Source organism: Pteropus alecto, unplaced genomic scaffold (assembly GCF_000325575.1).
Source record: "Pteropus alecto unplaced genomic scaffold, ASM32557v1 scaffold44, whole genome shotgun sequence".
Lineage (NCBI taxonomy): Eukaryota > Metazoa > Chordata > Mammalia > Chiroptera > Pteropodidae > Pteropus > Pteropus alecto.
Genome location: NW_006436812.1, coordinates 7175270 through 7193536, shown reverse-complemented (window position 1 = coordinate 7193536; position 18267 = coordinate 7175270). Strand labels below are relative to the sequence as shown.

The 18267-nt window shown below is 54.3% G+C and overlaps 2 protein-coding genes across 6 annotated transcripts in view; one reads left to right on the top strand and one right to left on the bottom strand.

Moving 5' to 3' along the window:
- Positions 1-11189, top strand: part of MPG (N-methylpurine DNA glycosylase) — a 16939-nt gene extending 5750 nt beyond the window's left edge. Inside the window, exons 4-5 of one of the 2 annotated variants that reach the window (XM_025048355.1) lie at positions 8733-8916; positions 9730-11189. In XM_025048355.1, the coding sequence (XP_024904123.1) occupies positions 8733-8916; positions 9730-10021 (476 nt within the window). In that variant the 3' untranslated portion in view covers positions 10022-11189. Of the gene's footprint in view, positions 1-2344; positions 2796-8732; positions 8917-9729 lie in introns of those variants that run through there. The other variant, XM_006914042.3, reaches the window with a different exon arrangement.
- NPRL3 (NPR3 like, GATOR1 complex subunit) overlaps positions 2718-18267 on the bottom strand; it is a 36198-nt gene continuing 20648 nt past the window's right edge. For 2 of the 4 annotated variants that reach the window (XM_015591185.2, XM_015591186.2), the window contains 8 exons: positions 12339-12476; positions 11207-11363; positions 8243-8349; positions 7611-7740; positions 6205-6390; positions 5391-5580; positions 4585-4777; positions 2718-3694 (listed from right to left, as the gene is read on the bottom strand). In XM_015591185.2, coding sequence (XP_015446671.1) covers positions 3529-3694; positions 4585-4777; positions 5391-5580; positions 6205-6390; positions 7611-7740; positions 8243-8349; positions 11207-11363; positions 12339-12476 — 1267 coding nt within the window. In that variant the 3' untranslated portion in view covers positions 2718-3528. The remainder of the gene's footprint in view (positions 3695-4584; positions 4778-5390; positions 5581-6204; positions 6391-7610; positions 7741-8242; positions 8350-11206; positions 11364-12338; positions 12477-18267) is intronic. The other 2 variants (XM_006914044.3, XM_006914043.3) reach the window with 1 other exon arrangement.

Sequence of the window (18267 nt, the reverse complement as noted above, 5' to 3'; positions counted from 1 at the left end):
GTGAAATCGATTCGGGTTGAGCTGGACTCAAGCAGGAGCCTTGCCAGGCTGAATAACTTGTTCTCAATCAGGAATGATTCTGTCACCCTAGAAAAACATTAGGCAGTATCTAGAGACATTTTTGGTCATCACAGCTGGTGGGATGATGCTGAGCACCTCACAGCCCCCACTGCAGAGGACAATCTAGCCCCAAATGTCAGTAGTGCCGAATGGGGAGATGCTAGTTTAGAGCTCCCAAGAAAACCCACTCACCTTGTGGGACCCATCTGGAGCAGCTTCTGCCCTTCTTGAGTAGGTAGCTATGTTTACTGGGTGGTCTGTGCTCAGAAGAGCCCACAGCATCATCCTGCCAGAGCCACTGCTGACCAGGAGCAGGGTCGGCCCAGCCCACTCTGGCTAACCAGTCCCAGCATCCCTCTGACTGCCGAGCCTTCCCCCTGCTGGTCCCAAGATGAGCCGATGCTTGAAGAGGCCAGTGAGGAGCTAGGGTCTGGTATCCTGTCACACATTTGTTGCATGATTCCAGTGACGCAGGAGTTGTGATTGCCTGAAGAGGACGATGAGACGTCCAGTGTCAAAGCCATAGGGGCTAGAAGATGGGAGGAACTCATGACTGACCGTATGCCTGATACAGAGTAATGAGTGAAACTGAGTGAGTGACTGAACATCAAAGGATGGTGGGGACCACCCCCAAAGGGCCCTGTAATCACCCTGGAGAACTTATTTTGGTCGTTGAGCTTTTCTTTGGTAACAGCCACCCCTATCACATGAGGTGGGACTGAACTCAGACAAGGAGGGAGACTGAGTCCAAAGATGCCTGGGGCTGTGGTCAGAGATGGAAGGAAGAGCCAGGGCTTCTGAGGGTACAGTGGATAGGGCAGATGCAGGAGGTGGCATGTTCCTTTCTGGACATATGATCAAGATACCCCAGGCACGCCTAGTTTGGGGGGCAGGAGACCACATGGGTGCAGTGGGCCATCCAGGTACAGTGAGAGGGGAGGCCAAGGACATGAGGTTCGCCACCTGCAGGGTGGAGGCGGCATAGAGATGACCAGGAGAGCAGAGAGGTGAGATTGCCAAGGCCAAGAATGTGGTGCAGGCAGCGTAGAGGTGAGACTGTGGAGACTTGGTAGGAAGAGATTAGGGTCTTATGCTTTTATGTCGGGATGTAGGACTCGGATGTGTTCCAGAAACTGGGAGTGGGGAGATGGTATGGTGATAAAGGGTGTAGGCTGCTCTTTTGACTCATCTAAGGGCTCACTGAGACAATGAGGGACATGTCACACCTACAGGGGCTCAGGGTGGACACAGGAAGCCCTGAGGCTGGTGGGCTGGGAGGGTCTCAGGAATCACAGGGACTGGAACTTAAAGGCTTTGCTTGCTCTTGAGTATGTATCTCGAGATCCTCTGAAAACTGGCTGGTTAAAGGGCATTTGGTCATAAAAACCCCACTTGCTAGCTGCTGGCTGTGCAGGCAGGTATGTCTGCTGTGTCCACTCAGGGCCAGTTCCCAGGTACTGATTACAAGGTTTTTGTGGACAAGGCACAAGAGTGGGGACAACCCTTGGGCCTTTCAGACTCTCAGGTGGAGGGCTGGGCCAAGTAAGTCAAGAGAGCCAGTGTCTCAGGAGTGGTCTTGTTGGGGTCAGGGCTCCTCTGGCCTAGTCCTAAGTAATCACTGTCCTCAACCATGAAGGACCAAAGAAATTTGGACAGATGTGTCATCTTGAGCATCTGGGGTATCAATTTGCTAACTCTGAAGTGGCCTGGACTGATGGGGAAGGCTGGGCCAGAGGGATCCCATACAGGTGAGGGGCACTGCCAGCACCTCCTCCTGCCCTGTCAATGTCCCCACTGGGTCATGGGGTGGGGCTTGCCTGTGCACATTGGTAGCTGCTATGAGCTACCTTCTGGGTTGCCCAACAGACACTGAGTGGGTGGAGGTGGCAGTGGGGACCCAAGGACCAAGTAGGGATCTGGGCCAGGCTTGAGGCTTTCTGCTCCCTGGTGGGGTGACCATGCCCAGGGAGGACTGGCTATCTGGGGTTTCCTTGGCCAGCCTCACAGCCGCTGATCACCAAACCAGAAGAGGCCACTAACTACACATACTCACTAAGCGTTTTTACAGGTTCCCTTAGTGGTAGTCAGGCCTTCTGGCTTCATGCAGGAGGCCCTACCTGGGGCCTCGTAGGTGCAGGTGTGCAGGAGGAGGCGGCAGGCAGAAGGTCTGGACAAGAGAGTATGGGATGCTCAGAAGGCAGCCATGTCATCCCTGCAGCACTGGGGTAAGGGAGGCCAACTGCCTGGGGAGGCTCCACTTCCAGGCTGTCCGTCTGTCCCACAGGGGATGGAGCATGCATCCTGCTTCGAGCGCTAGAGCCCCTGGAGGGCCTGGAGACCATGCGGCAGCTTCGCAGCACCCACCGGAAGGGCACAGCTGGCCGAGCCCTCAAAGACCGTGAGCTCTGCAGTGGCCCCTCCAAGCTCTGTCAGGCCCTCGCCATCAACAAGAACTTTGACCAGCGGGACCTGGCCGAGGACAAGGCCATCTGGCTGGAGCCTGGCCCCCCTGAGCTCAGGGAGCCAGCTGTGGTGGCAGCAGCCCGAGTAGGCATTGGCTATGCAGGAGAGTGGGCCCAGAAGCCCCTGCGCTTCTATATCCAGGGCAGCCCCTGGGTCAGTGTGGTCGACAGAGTAGCTGAGCAGGCCGCACAGGCCTGAGCAATGGCCTGCTCAGGACAGGCTTTTTAATTGTTTAAAAAACAAATAAATGCTTCATTTCTAGAAAACAGTGATGCCTGCATCCCAACCAGAGCCTCCCTCAGTGGTCAGTTCCTTCTCCAGAATGAGGAGGGAGATCAGGAGCACATCTGTGCAGCAGGGTACCTAGAGCCAGGCCCAGTGTGGATGCTTCCTTCCTCAGGCCTGATGCATGCCCCCCACTGCATCCATATGAGGGAGGACTAAGTGCCAGTGCAGACCCACTCCCAAGGAGGAGCTGGGTAAGCAGCACATTCACCAGGCCCTCGTGCCTCAGGTGGCAAAGTGGGTTGACGGCTGAGCCATGAGCCTCCTGGTGGCTAATACAGGACTGTGGTAAGGGCCAGGCCAGGAAAGGCACACAGCAAGTAAGTTACAGGATGGACCAGACACTCAGCCCTCACAATCTTGGAAGGGCAGCAGGGCGGGCAGGGGTGGGGGGGTGGGGGGGGGCCAGGGTACTGGAGGGTTGGGGAGAAGGTCAGAGAAATGTGTGGCCCAAACCTGTATGGGAAGCACGCAGGCCTCACTAAGAACATGAGTCCTGGACACTCCCCGCAGCTCAGAGCCTCAGCTTCTCAGCTCAGAGACACTGGGACTGTTTTGAGAACTACATGAGACTAAGACTGCAGAGGCTGCTGAACTAGGCTGAAATTGAGCTTCTGGGCTAAGAGGACTCAGGCTGGGTAGGGAGAAAGCCCTGGGGTGGGGAGCTGTCAGTGGCCCCCCAACCCCATTCCCACTGCAGCAGCCTGCCTCGGTGTAGGCTTATGTGAGCAGTGCCTGGAAGACGGCGATGACCGGGTCCTCGTGGGTGGTCACCACCAGCACGCTCCGGAACTTGTCAAAGAGCATGAGCAGCTGGGAGCGCCGAGTGTTCTCATTGTACATGATCTCCTCTAGGTGGTGGCGACCACGGAAGTAGTGCAGGAGCCTGGAGGGGAGGGGTGGCATGAGCCAAGCCAGCCTCTGTTCTAACAGCCTGCTTGGCCAACGGGCCAAAGCAGAACTGGTGCAGGAGTCTCAGAGGCCAAGGGAGGCAGCTACCCACATCCCATCCCACAAAAGGAGCAGGGAAGCATCCTGGGCCTCTCACCCACCCTAGTCCACTGAAGTAGGTCTGCAAGGACCCACATGGCCTGAGCCTGGGAGTCATATCCACCCTCAGCGTTCTGGTGTGGGTGTGGGTGTGGGCAGTGCAGGGAGACAGGTCTGCCAGAAGCTTCTCTTTTTTCATGCTACTGTGGCAGCAAGCCCCACGTGGCTCTGGATCCAAATGGGGTCATTGTTCTAAGGGTTGTCTGTGGCTGGGCTGGTACAGAGGAGGCCTGGCCCAGCTAATTCAAAGAGCAGCTTAGCATATGGTTCTTAACTGGGGGATCAGTCCCTGACAGCCTGACCTCTCCCAGAAAACCATGCACCTACAGTACCCCTAAGTCAGGGGTCGGTGTGACAAAGTCTGTATCACCTGATGTGGGAATCCTGGATTCCTCCCGTCCGGGCTGAGTCCTGGGAAAAATCCCTGCTAAGACCCAGGAGGATGAGAACTTGCTACTGCTTCCCAAGAAGTGACAAGAAACACGCAGGAGATATCGGAGAGACTCCCACAGAGAGGCATCAGACCCAGTGTCTCAGCAACAGATCACACTCCCCACGCCTAGCATACACACCAGGTGGAGCCACCTGAGTGCCTGAGACACCTCCCTTGACCAGTGAATGCCACGTCGTCATGGAGTTAGGTTGGGGTTTGTTGGATATATCCCAATCCACTTCCTGTCCTGATCCTAGACTTGGCCCTCGTCTCACCAGTCACCTGGCTCCCACCTGGCAAACATGCGGAGGTCCTCAGGGTTCTGGGCTGCGGGAACACTGAGGATGGCTGCCCGCTCATGCTCCGACAGGCTGGCCAGCAGGTTTTCTGTCATCCTCTTGTTCAGCGGGGAGTCCCCACTGGGGAGAAGCTCTGCGCTGGAGTTGTCCATGCTGGGGCTAGTGAGCGTCATGTCGTCACTGCTGGCTGTGGGTAGGCAGGGGTTAGGGAGCAGCTGGGCCCCCAAGGACACCCCTCTATACCATGTGGACAATGGAGAACCCTGGGCAAGCCAGGTCCTCACAGTACGCCTTGAAGCCCAAGGCCAGGCCTCAGCCTGGGCAGGTGCTGCCCCTAAAGCCTTCCGGCCTCTCTTCTTCCCCAAATCCAGGGCCTGGGCCTTAGCACTGGGCTGCTGCCTTTGGGGGCATGAAGGGACTATGACAGTATCTTTATAACCCCTGGGGCACAGAGGCTTCAACTGTCCTCCCAGTGATGGTTTGAAATTTGCTTTGATCCCAGGCTGGGAATCACATGACAGACTTGGGCAGGCTGCTCAAGAGACCAAAGGTACAGAAGTACAGGGATGTGGGGGAGTGGGGTTTCCTGTACTCCTTCAAGGGAGGCTATCTGCATGAGGACCTAGCCGCCCACATGAGGGGTGGGTGTGTGTGCATGTGTGGCCATGTGAAGGTGCCTCGGTCATTCCCAGCACTGCCCCTGTCGAACTTCCTAGCCACCACTCCCAAGTGTCCCCCCAGGTGCCCTCCCTCCCCCACCCCGCCACACCAGATAGATGCCCTGGGCAGAGGGCTCCTACTTGGGGAGCCAAAGCTGAGGGCATTGGGTGTGCTGAGGCTGCGACCGCCGACCCTGGTGGTGAAGGGGACCTCGTCCTCTCGTGGGCGGGGCTCATCCTCACTGGGCGAGGCCATCAGGCAAACATAGGTGTGCAGCTGGACGAGGAGCCTGTGCTGCAGCATCCATATCACCATCTGAATGAGCTGGGTCTGCAGGACAGGCAGTGTGAGGCCTGGGGCAGTTGGGGAGGCTGGCCTCCATCACCACCCTGTTCCCTTCCTGAGAGGATCAGGGAACCACGGCCTAAGACAAGACCCTCATGAGTCACCCTGGAGATGGGGGGGTGCATAAGCTCCAGGGCCCCGAGTCCAGGCAGGAAGGCTCCCACCTCAGAAAGGAGCTCTTAGCTGCTGGCTAGCTCTCTGAGCCCAACCTAACCTCCGGGAAAGGCAGGAAGGCCAAGAGAGCAGCAGGGCCACACCTGCACTTGCTCCCACCACACTCCTGGGCTGCCCTAGCGTCTGGCCTTTTTTGCCCAGCACTGAGGAACAGGGCCTGTGACATGGAGTTCCCTGTACCCTGATTCTGAGCCGCCCCAGCTCCGCCTTGTCTCCCCCAGCCACTGGGCCCTGCCACTCATGCCCCACCACCACAGAGCAGGCTGTGGGACACTCTCCTTGTGGCCTGGACACTTCAGAAAGAGACTGTGAGTAGCTGTCCTGAGAGCAGGAAGTCCTCTCCTCAAGTCAACCTGAAAGCCTGTCCAGGGACAGGGACCCCTGCTGTGCAGTCCCTGGGACACGGCATCCACCCCTCTCCCATAGGGCTGGCACCTGACTAGGAGCAGTGAGAAGCCCTGTGCGGGTGGAGCTCCAACTCCGGTGAGCAGGAAAATGCACGCAGATGGTGTCCATGTTCTCAGACACACACACCCGCTTGCACATCTTTGGGTGGTCCCCTCCTGGGAGGGGATGGCTGACCAGGCATGGAAATAAGGGTGTACCATGGGCATGTATGACCTGGTCAAACCAAATAAAATTGAAAAGGATTGTAAAATAAAATTAATAAAACAAAGAGGCTTGATAAGCACCGAAGAGCATATTTTGGGCCTGAAGCAGCTAGTGTGAGAGGCAGGCAGCCTCACCCCAGGACTGTGCCGAACCATCTGGGCCCAGCTCTATCTGGGACCCCTGACAAGGCACAAAGTGACCCCTCAGGCGTGGCCTGGAAAATCCACTCGCCTTCCAGAACATCAGGAAGTTTCTGCTGGGGAGAGGGAGGGTGCAAATGCAAAGTGTCTTTCATTCAGCTGGCACGACCTGGCACAGTTCCTGGAGACCAAAGGCTCCATGAAAGACGGCATTTAGAACTCTGTTGCACTCAGCATCTAAATGAGCTGAGGAACCAGGAGTGCCTTCTCATTCACAATTTGATAAAGAAAAGGGTTTGCTTTTAAGAAGTGGTTTTGCCGAACAGATCTAGTGCTTATTCAAGCAAATACTTTAGTTATGAAGACAAAGCTTTGAGAACACCCAGCCCCATCTCTCCGACACCCATCCCACCTGGCTGTGCCCTGGGTCCCTCCCCAGAGCCCCAGGCATTCAGTGGACGGGAGGATGCAGGGCACACTCAATCCTGCCACAGATAGAATTCACTCATTCATTCCACACTCCTCACACCTCCCTGGAGGCCCGCCTGCCCCAGGCCCACTTAGTGGGTCCTATCCCAGCCCTATCCTCTCCAGATCCTCTTGGATGAGATTCTGGGGACCAGTGAACCTAGACCCAGTGACCACCTGGACTATGCAAGGGAAAGGAAAGGAGGGTGGGGCCCAGGCTCAGTGAAAACAAAGCTATCTCCATCTGGGGGACCCAAGCCCAGAAGAGGGCACCATGCGGCTCTGTCCTCCCACAAAAGTTCAGCGCTCTCCTGACTGGGCTTCTTAATGCAGTTCTAACCCTAACAACCTACTGCAGCCGAGGGGGACTCCCTGAAAGGGTGGGGCTGGGAGGGACTTGGGACTGTCCAGATGTTGGGTCACTGCCAAGCATCTGCAGGTGGCCTGACTGAGGAGCCAGCTTTTCCTCACCCTGGTAGGACATGTACTACCTATACAGCAAGGCCCTTCCAGCCCCGCCCCGCCAACCAAAGCTAAGGGTGGAGCAGCATTGACGGCCCTTGGGATCAGGAACCAACGCTAGGTAGGTGGTTCCTGGGCTCCCAAGCTTCTGCAACTCACCTCCTGCACAGGGGGAGCAAGGGGGTTCCTAAATTCTGACAAGGAGACAGGCAAGGAGAACTTAGCAAGAACAGATGGCAGGTCATGAGACGGGAACTGGTGGGAGAACTGCTCGGCCAGTGGGGAGTACCTGGGGACAGGTGAGGCAAGTGTGTGCATGAGCTCGGCGACCTCCCCAGCATGTTTCATAGCACCCGTGCCCTTGCCACAAGCCTACAGTGGGCAGCAGCATGATGGGTAGGCCATGATGGGAACAATGAGGACAGAGCCCAGCTGCTCTCCCTCAAGGGGTGGCAGAAGCCCTGGGCACAGGCCACCCCATAGCCCCTCCGAGCCCCCGAATCAAGGCCAAAGCTCCTGACCTCCCATTAAGTGCCCCATCCAGAGCTCACTAGCTGTAGCCATGGGCAGGCGCAGGCCCTCCTGGAGACTACAAGTGCCAGAGGAACACAGGCCCAGGGAGGGCCCCATGGTGCTGGACCAGGCGAGAACTGGAACCTGGGCACAACAGAGGCCAGGCATCTGGTCCAAGTGAAGGCCTGGCTGACCCGAGGAGCACCACTGGAAGGCCCTGCCAGCCACGCCCCTTTCCCACTCAGGGGCCCTAGACTCTGGCAGCCAGAGGTACTCACAGACACACGCTGGCGTTGGGAGAAAGCATGTAGACATTGTTCTCACACAGTGGGTAGATGATGATGGCCTTGCCCCAGTATACCAGGTGAGCTGCAAGCTGGAAAACCTGTGGGCAGAGGGAGCTGGCAGGACAGTGCCTGGGAGGCTGACTCACTGGGGCTTCTTCCCTGATTACCCAACTTGCCCCAGAATGCTGGGCACAGCCAGCACACAAGTTTTCTGTACTCAGCGCAATAAGCCTTTCTATCACTGGTTTGGGAGTATCATTTCCCATTAAAGGCCTGTGCTGTCCTCGCTGGCACTGAGGAAAGGTCTCACGAGCACAGGGACATTTGGGCAACCAGGATCATGGAGTCAGCTCAGCTGAGCAAAGGGGTTGGTTGGCCATCCTGGGAGAGGCTGGCTCCCTACCTCCCTACCGAGAATCCAGCATAGGGATGGGTTTCCACACGACAACAGATGTGGACATCTCATCTTTGTGTGTCCCAGCATCCTTGGAGAACATCGCACTGCCCTGCTCGCCTGCACTCTCAGGCATCAGGATGGGCCACAGACAGACCAGATGCAGAAATCCCTCCCAGACCCATGAGGGGAGGCCAGGTCTGAGAACACAGCACTGCAGCACTTCATGGAGAGAACAGCACTGGGTATTCCTGATTCTGCGTCATCCCAGGTGAGCATCACTCCAGGTGGGCCTCCTGTCCCCATTACCATGACTGGGTGCCTCTGAGGGGGTAAGTCTCCCCTACCTGCATGCAATGCCTGTGACAGTACCAAGGACACCTCTACCTCGTCTCAGCACATGAGACTTCCAGTGGCAGCACCGACTTGAACGCAGCAGAAATTTCAGTTTCATCACTGACCCTCTCATCCCAAGTCCTGTTGACATTTGCTCTAAAGCAAGGACATGCCCACTTTCCTCCATCTCTGCTACTACCCTCACCCAGGGGTCTCCACCTCTTGCCAATCTCTACTTATGGCACCATTTTGGAGGCCATAAGTCTGAATCAGTATCGCATGGCTGGAGTCAAGGTGTTGGCAGGACAATTTTCTCCAGAGACTCTAAGAGAGAATGTTCTTTGCCTCTGAGCTGCAGTGTTCCTTGGCGTGTGGCCGTATCATGGCCACATCCCTGCCTCCTCTTCTATAGTCACATCTCCCTCTGCTCACACAGATAATCCAAGACCATTGTTTCATCTCAACATCCTTAATCACATCTGCAAAGTCCCACGTAAAGTCCCAGGGATTAGAATGTGGAGGTCTGTGGGCATTGTTCAACCAATCACAAGTAATATACAATGTGATCCAAATTTTGTTATTCAAAGATAATATGTTAATATATATATAAAAACTTGGAGGAATCTACAGTGGTTACCTCTAGGATATAGGATTGTGGGAACTTTCTCTTTTTTTGTCTATAATTTGTGTGCTATTTGAACTTTTGTAAGAAAGAATGTATTAATTCCCCAAATATTTTTTTTCGTAGGTGTTTTAAAATCATATGGCGACATTCACATCTGATGGCCTCCACTGTGCCATCTGCTGTAGGAAGCAGGAGTCCCAGCATTGGTGAGATCCATCACCAGGGCTGGGCCCCGGGGAGCTTCCGTGCAACCATACCAGCAGTGGGTGTGCAAGTAATCAACAGTTTCCCCAAAACGAGGCCAGGGCAGAGAAGCAAAAGGTCAAAGCTTTGTCTTTGTCCAAGGAAACTGACAGCAAGGGTGAGGCACAACGTCCAGAAGGACTCCATGTCGGGGAGCCTCAGAGGACAGTGAGAGGCCGGCCCCTTTCAAAACTTGAAATGGGAGCTGCAGAGACTTACAGGTATCTGCCACTTAGCCGGTACGGGTCAGAACACAAACTCTGCAGTGCATACAGAATGGGGAGCACATTCACGGTTCTGTCTTGTGGATGCTATAAAGGCAAGTAGGATGTGGTCCTCACTGGATCCCATCCAGTCCAGGAGCCTGTATGAAACTCCAAGGCAAAATCCAATAAATGTTTTCACAGGCGTGGACAAAAGTCTTGGGGTACAGATGAGGGAAAGACTTCTTCTGGATGACAGAATACAAAAAGACTGCTTTGGGTCAGGCCTTGTTGGACAAACTTCCCTGATGCCTCTCAGGGGCCCAAGCACGCCAGCCTCTCGCCGGTGCTCCCCTTCCTCAGCCCAGCCTGAGAAAGCTACTGCCTACTGGCCTTTGCAGGAAGCACAGGCCCCTGAGCCAGGCCCTGGTGCCCCCTGGTGGCCACATGGTGCCCACTGTCACCAGAACCTGGGTTCCACTCTCAGGACGTCATTTGGAAGGCACCCCTGCAATGCTTCCCTGTGCTCTTCCACGCCCCCAGCTCCTACACAGGCTCCGATGAGGAGATCCACAGCCGGGGCTGAAAGGCCCTCCATCCAGTCAGAAAGGGCAGCCCACAAGCACATGGCTCAGCCAGGGGCTGGCATCTTGCGCAGCACACACGTTCACACGCGGGGGTGAAGGCCACTATGTTAGGTCCTGGCTCTGCACGTGGGCAGGCCCACGTCCAAGTGTCCTGCCCTCACTTCCCACACTGGCGAAGTGGGGATGTGGTACTGCTTTCTAACATGGCCACATGCTATGTGCCCCTGCTTCAGCCCTGCAAGCCACTCCACCCTGACATCCCATCCTCCCAGCACCAGAGGGCCTCACTCCTCTCTGCTACAACCTCACCACCCTCGACATATAGGAGGAAGTCAGCCCCGAGGCTAGTTCACAAGCCAGCCCTGAATCTAGGTCTCAGATTCCAGAACCTTCAACCAACCCCAGAATTACCTGTCACCAGTTCTCAGCTGAACAGAGGTGGTACGCTTTCCTGACCCCCTGGTGCCTCCCATCTTCAACCACGGTGACCTGCTTTAATGTGCCCAGCTCCTCCTCTCACCCATTCTTCCCCATCCAGGGTGTCTCCCCAAGCCCCCGGGGCAATACCTGCAGCAAGGCCAAGTCTGCGTCCTGAGCCAGCTGCTGCAGGTTCTTCACAGCAGATGTGGTCTTGATCACACGCACCAGGGCTGGGGAGCAGTCGAGCGGGAGCTCACTCAGCAGGGACTTCTCATCGCTGAGCAGCAGCAGGGCATGGTACGGGCTGTGGAGCAGAGTTAGGTCAGTGGGACATGCAAGCCACAGGTCCCCTACACCAGGTGTGCACCTGGAATGCAAAGGGGCAGCTGGGACCCACAGGCACTGAATCTCAGAGAGACCACGGGAGGAATTAGAGACAAGGGCATTGGTATGTCCAGGGGCCTTTAAACATCTGCAAGGATTAGTGTCACTCTCAGGAAAAAAACAAATTAGAATGAAACCGAGGAAGGCCTCTCACCAATCTCCCACATCGGATTGCCCAGCAAACATCGTTCTGTGTCTTTGATTGAAAAAAATGAATGAATCTTTCCTAAGAAAAGAATCCTAAATATGGGAAAAGCAAAACCGCTGCTGAGACTATGAATAGAAATACATAAAAATAAGCTCAGTAAGGAAGCCTAGGAGGAAAGATACTAACTTGGAGCACAGACTGGGAGAGGGAGAAAGAACGAGGCAGTGCTTCGCTTCCCGATGTCTTCGAATTTTCTGCCCATACTTCTTTTTTTAATTAAAAAATATTTAAGGAAAGTGGGCACTTGATTGGTGAGGCTGAGACTGGGCCCAGCTCTTTCTTTGCAGGAAATCAGTTCTATTAAGAAATGGAGATCCTGCAAGTTTAGATTCAAATGCCAGAAGAGCCAATGAGCAACACCACGAAGACGACATCCCTCCAGTGGTACAGCTTCTCCCCAGGTGCTCAGCCTCACGGTGCCCAGACCTGAGGCGAGGACCTCAGCACGGAGCCCCCCTCACCCAGGCAGTACAGAGAGGGCCCAGGGAAAACCTGGAGCTGGTCCATTTCTGTACAGAACCAAGACACAAAAACATGTGTTTTCATTTCTATAAATAGGAGAGCCCTATCTGCCAATTTCCGTGGCAGGAAGAGGAAAAGAAAATTTCACAAAGTAATTAGTGAAACCTCAGACAGAAGCTAAAAAGAAGGGGCCCCGCAGGGTGCATGCATGGGGCTGGCACTCACCGGATGGCCTTCAGGCTCCGCTCGATGGCCTCAGGCGGGATGAGGCTTGCAGCAGCATAGTGGATCTTGTGGGGCAGGCAGAAGCTCACCTCCAGCCAGCTGTTGATGTGCAGCCGCACAACGCCAGATGTGCACAAGCTGCAGACAGCGGGCACCATTACTGTCAGTGTCATTCACACAGCAACTTCCACCCACGCGCACAGATCACACAAAACCCCGCCTGCGGGTGCTCTTCCCAGTCCACCACTCCTGCTGATCAGAGGAAACTGCAAGTGGAGACCTCTGGGGCAAGAAAGTATCTTTCCAGACCTTAGTAGGTTGAAGAGAAGAAAATGTGTTAGGAACACATACATACAAACTGTATTTCTGGCTAGCCCTGAACTTTGTAGCCTAACCAGGGTGCAAGGCGTCAGGGAAAGCCTCTTCTAACTCTGTTTCTGAAGCTCAGTGAACCAGGGTGGTCTAAGGCCCCCTCCTGCACATCTGAAGAAGGCCCCACCACAGGTGGGCAGCAGGCAGGGCAGGATCTGTCTCTCAAAAGAACTGGGCAGGAGAGGAAGGGTGGGGAGTGGCAAGTCCTCTAGAATATCCTGTCGGGAAGGAACACATAGCTAGCACCCTACTCCCTGCAGATGCCAGCAGCACTCCAGGTACACCAAGCAACTGTCCAAATGAGCAGCAGTGATGACAGTGTGGTTCTTTCTAGCCCAAACCTCGCTCGGGCATGGCAACTCTGTCTCTAACTCCTCACTTCTCTCACGTCCCACCTCAAACCATCAGCAAATCCTGTCTGCTCCTTGCAGGGGCCTAGAAAGTCCAGACCTTCTCAGCACCAGCCCCCTCCGTCCACCTTCCTCAGTCAGACCACACAACTCCCCCCTCGGCAATCCCAGCCAAGACCCCAAAATGCCAGCAGCCCCATATGATGTGCCCACGTTTCTCTGACCTTGTTTCCTACCCCAGGTAGGTCCAGCTGCACCAGCCACTCTGCTATTCTCAGGGCCCGTGGACTTTGCCCTTAACCATGAGCTCTCCTTCCAGGTGCCCTGGGGCTCCTTCTCTCCTTCAGGTCTCAACTCAAGTGCCGCCTTTTCAGTGAGGTGAGCCCTGGCCCTGGCCCTGGCCCCACAGGCAATCTCATCGCTCACTGCTCAGACACACCTACTTGCTGCTGGTTAATGCCATTTCCTCAACCAGAATTCAGTTGTGGGGTGGGGTCTTGTGTTTTGTTCGCTGCTCACAGTATGGTTGCTTACGTGTGAGGTACTTGGGGTGCACAGAGAAGTATTTCATGGATCAAGGAAAGAAAGGGGCCTGAGGAATGTGCTTCCTGCTTTGGGTGAACTATCTCCCAGGAATCTTTGCCCAGAAGACAGGCTCCTGGCAGCTCCACGTGGTACTCCCTGCACTAGAGAACCACACACCGAAGGGTTGTTTCCAGCAGGAGCTTCTGAAACTCCCAGGCAGAGAAGCCAGCCCACCTCCGCCCCACAGCCTAGCTGCACAGCCCCTATACTAACTGCTGACAGCACTTGATGTTTGACATAGAGGAGAAGCAACTGTCTAAGCAAAGCCCTGGTAGCTGGTCCTCATTGTGTCCCCAGCAGGGGAATGAGAGGGAGACCTGTGCCCACTGTGAAGGCCTACCCTACCCTGACACAGCTAGGCCAAGTGGTGCTCTTCCCAGCACATTCCAACCCACTATGCTATTTCCAGTTGGCTGTACAGGCAAAGACGCCCACATCCGGCCAAGTGTGGGATGGGCCAGAGGGTTGGGGAGGGTTGGCAGGAGCTGCTGCCTCGCCCCAATCTTAAGCCTCTCATGGGGGCACACAAGTGCATGGTGCTGGGAGGCAGCCTATGGCCCTCACTTCCTGCACCCACAGGTTGTTCTTCTAGTCTCTTCCCTGAAGCCTCAAGAAGCAGACCAATGACCCCAAGCTTCTCCCTACAGCTCTGCAGAAGGGCTGGCAGAATCTGTGGTCAGCAATTTCAAGTGAAAAAATAAGTCTTTATTCTCTTAAGTAGGGACTGGGCAATGGGGAGAGAAAAGAAAAGGAGGAACACAGAGCACATCTGTGACCTCAACTGCCCCTAGGATTTCTGCTAACACCAACCATCTGCTTACTGCAAACTGCCCCACAGCTCCCAAACACTCTCTGTGGGCCTGGCCTCGAGAACACCGGGAACACCTATGTTCTCCTAGGGCCTCCGCGTCACCAAGGAGTCCCCCTGGGAAGGACAGTCAGAACTCCTTTGGCTTCAGGGGATAAGGGGCTACAGGCTGTGGCTGAGTCTGGAAGGCTGCTAACACCACAGTCCCACATGGTGAAACCCAGGAACAGGTCTGATGAGTGTTACAGTTTGAGGAAGAGACACCGGGTCTTTCCCCAAGATCCCGGAGAAAGAGCCCACTCTTCGCATCTTCCAGAACTGAGTGCTAAGTTAGTACATCTGAGCAGATAGAGGCTCCTACAGCCTCACCCCTCCTTGGCCAAAGGTTTCTGTGAGCTGGACAGCTCACACCGAACCCTGAGAGAAAGCCCAGCCTTTTAAAGAATCAAAGGTCACACCACAAGAGGTAACCAGGGGACCCAGGTTAGTGGCTCCACTTGACCGAACAATATTTATGCTCTTGGCACCCATACACAAAAAGGAAGAAAAGAACGAGGAAAACCAAGGGCTGTAGGGAGAATGAACTGACCAGGCCCCTTCCCTGTTTCACTTTATACCTGATCAGAAAGGCTGGCTAATTGAAAATAAAGGTCTTCCTATTTTTGAGTTGTCGTCTTTAGGATATGACTCAGAGTAGCTGTTCGAACACCACAGCATCAGAATTAAAAAGAGAGTCCTACCATTTTGAATGTAGCTGTTTCTGCTCCACCCAGGAGCCCAGCAATGCCATGTGCATCACCAACCACCTGACATGTGCTGAGGCTCTAAGCACTGGTTCCGGCTCTTGGGGTACACCTTACAGCCCTGCACCTGGGGGGGCCCCTACTCAGTGAGTAGAAAAGCAAATTGTATGGAACATAAAAAGCTAGAGAAAGCTGTAGGAAAAGGGACAAGTAGAGGAGGGTACAGGGGTATGCATGTGGGAGGTGGAGAGGGCTTGGGACAAGCCTCAGAGAGGGACAACAGCAAGTGCTGGATTTGGGTGCAAAGGACATGAATCATATCCGTGTAGCATCTCCACCATGTCAGCCACCCCCGGAGCCCTGGTCACACCACCTGGTACACACTGTGCACACTGCCCCAAGACTGGTATCCCTCTACAAACAATGTAGAGACCCTGAGCGCTGCCCCAGCAGTGCCCTAGAGGGCCAGCCACACACCCTAGAATCCCTGGAGAAAACGGCCTGTAAGCTCCCAGAGAAGCCCTGTAAATCCCCTGTGGCAAGAGGTAAGCCAGGAGCCGCACTGAAGTCTGTCTAGAGGAGAAAAAGAAAGGTTTGTGCCTGTTTGTAAAGTACAGTTTGAAGACATGACTAGCAGAGTAGGAGTTTGGGTCCTAAAAGGTTCCTACTAAGCTTGTAATTCTCTCTGTAGGGCAGTTAATGGTTTGGTCTGAAAACACTATAGAAAAATACTGCTGCCGCCCCCACCATGGGAGGCTTATCCAGCCCCTCACACAGCTATGGGCCAGAAGGGAGAGCCAAGCCCTGTCTGCGACACGAGATACAGAGCCCCAGTTCTAAAGCAATGACTGTGCACGAGTCTACACACTGGCCCAAAACGTGTTCTTACCTTTCACGTCCCAGGCGGAAATGTGCAAAAGCTTATTCCAGCACCCTCAGATCTCAGCATCTGAGAATGTCAGTTCCTAACCTTTGGCTAATAACAGAAACATCCTTTGGTCAGCCTTCCTCCTGCCCTAGGCCAGGGGCCTGCAAAGCCAGCCCTCAGGTCCCTTTAGTCCCACACACAGCTAAGCTTCCTACTAGATGCAGTGGGACGCTGCACCTGATCCGAGAGGTCAAAGTCCAAAAGGCCCACCTTGACATTTCAAACAAATGTAGGAACATTTTATGGAAATAGGGACTAAAACTCCCAGGATATTGGTGGAGGTGTCTGTGGACCCATCTCTGTTCTGGACAGGCAAAAGCACGAGGCAGCGAGGAGCAGATGTGAAGTCCCCTGCGCACCCACCATCACCCACCCGGCCAGGCCCTGGACAGCCTCCCAGGCCACACCATAGCCCTGGATTTTAATTAAAACACAAAATCTAGAATGACTCCTTTGTAAAGTCCTACCTCAATCTCCAATGTCACTAAGTCTCACAGCTTCCTGTCTCTCATTTCTGCTGAGAAAATCTTTCTCAGGGATGTGTCGGGAAGTCACCATCTGTGTTCTACGCTGCCTGATCAGTAATGGAAACTCGTCCTCCCTCTCTCAGCTCCAAGGCGCAGTGCATCCTACAGGAGCGGGAGCAGGCCAGGCCAGACCCTCAAGGCCAACACAGACCTGATGGGATAAGGTCAGAGGGAAGGCCAAAGGTCAGAGGGAAGGCCAAAGGCCAGGGGGCTCCTGGGTGGTCACAGAGCTGTTGCTGTTGCCAGGCGGGGACAGGTACAGGGGAATACACAACTGCCCCTGGATTCCTTGGGGTGGGCCCAGGACCAGGACTGGTCAGGGTGGGGTCTGGGAACAGAGTGCGGGGGGAGGGGTTCGCCTGGAGGAAATTTGATCCTGAATGCTAACACAGCAGAATGCCTGAGTGAGAAGGAAGCTAAGTGCTGGGCAGTAGACCCTGGGAGCTGTTTTTGTCAAAAACTCTGATTCCTGTCCTTCTCCTTTATACTGATGCCCACAAGGGGGCACTGGCTGCCTCAAGCTCTGACTGCGGCTGGCCCAGGAGTCGGTAATCCAGGATCTCATCTCTGCAGCTTGCCAGAGCAGTTCAAGCATAAGAAACCACAGTCCATTCTCTCTTCAGGAATGTAAAGTCTGTTTCTGGTTTGCTTTTTAATTCCAGGTTAGCCTAGCTGAGGCATGCCATATTCCCACTCAGAGTAAGGCAACAGTTTCCAAGAGATTTCTGATACCAGCCAACCTAAGACCAGAGGACAGCAATTTTTTTATCGCAGAGAAAACGTCCATGTAATCACGTGGGAAAGAAAGACGGTAGAACTACGAGACCAAAAATCCCATTCTGGGTCAAGTTCTCCAGAGCAGGAGGACCAGAAACCAAAACTACCACTTGGTGAGGGCTATTTAAGGCTTCCCTGATTTCCTCTAACACCCAGAGGCCACCAAAATAAAAACAAAGAAAACACTAACTGCAACGTATCTCACAACTTCCCCTCCTTTATAAAGGTACCTACACCTCCCAACGGCAAAGCCAGGGATCTGAGCAGAGAGCTCACAGAAAAGAAAACGGACTCTAACATGCGAAGACATGGATGACTGCATTCAGATAAAACTGTACTAAGATATGATGCTCTACCCATTACAGGGGTTAAAACCCAAAGGCTCACCAAGACCCTGTGTTGGCAGGCATCTCACATGTTGCTGGTGAAAGTGTACATTGAGGAGGCACAATCTCCACAGACAGAAATGCATTTTACCTATGCAGCCTAGCAATTCTACTTTTAAAAATTTATAATATAGATAGAAGGGCACACATGCAAAATAACACGAGCATATCACTGAGCAGTATGTCTCACAGCGGCAGAAGGTAGGACCAACTAAATGCCCAAGGGAGGGGAACAGGTAACTATGAATGAGAAAGTCCTTATTTACCAGTACAGTACAGGTAAACTGGGAGGGCAACAGGCGAACAGGATGCGCAGTGTGCTACTCCTTTGCGAAAAGGAGAAAGTGGGTCAGTGTTTGCCTGTGTGCACCTTAAATCCATCTGTGAGGGAGGACACATGACACATGGTTGCCATTAAAATGCATCCTGCACCAGGATGGGAACCTGGTGGGG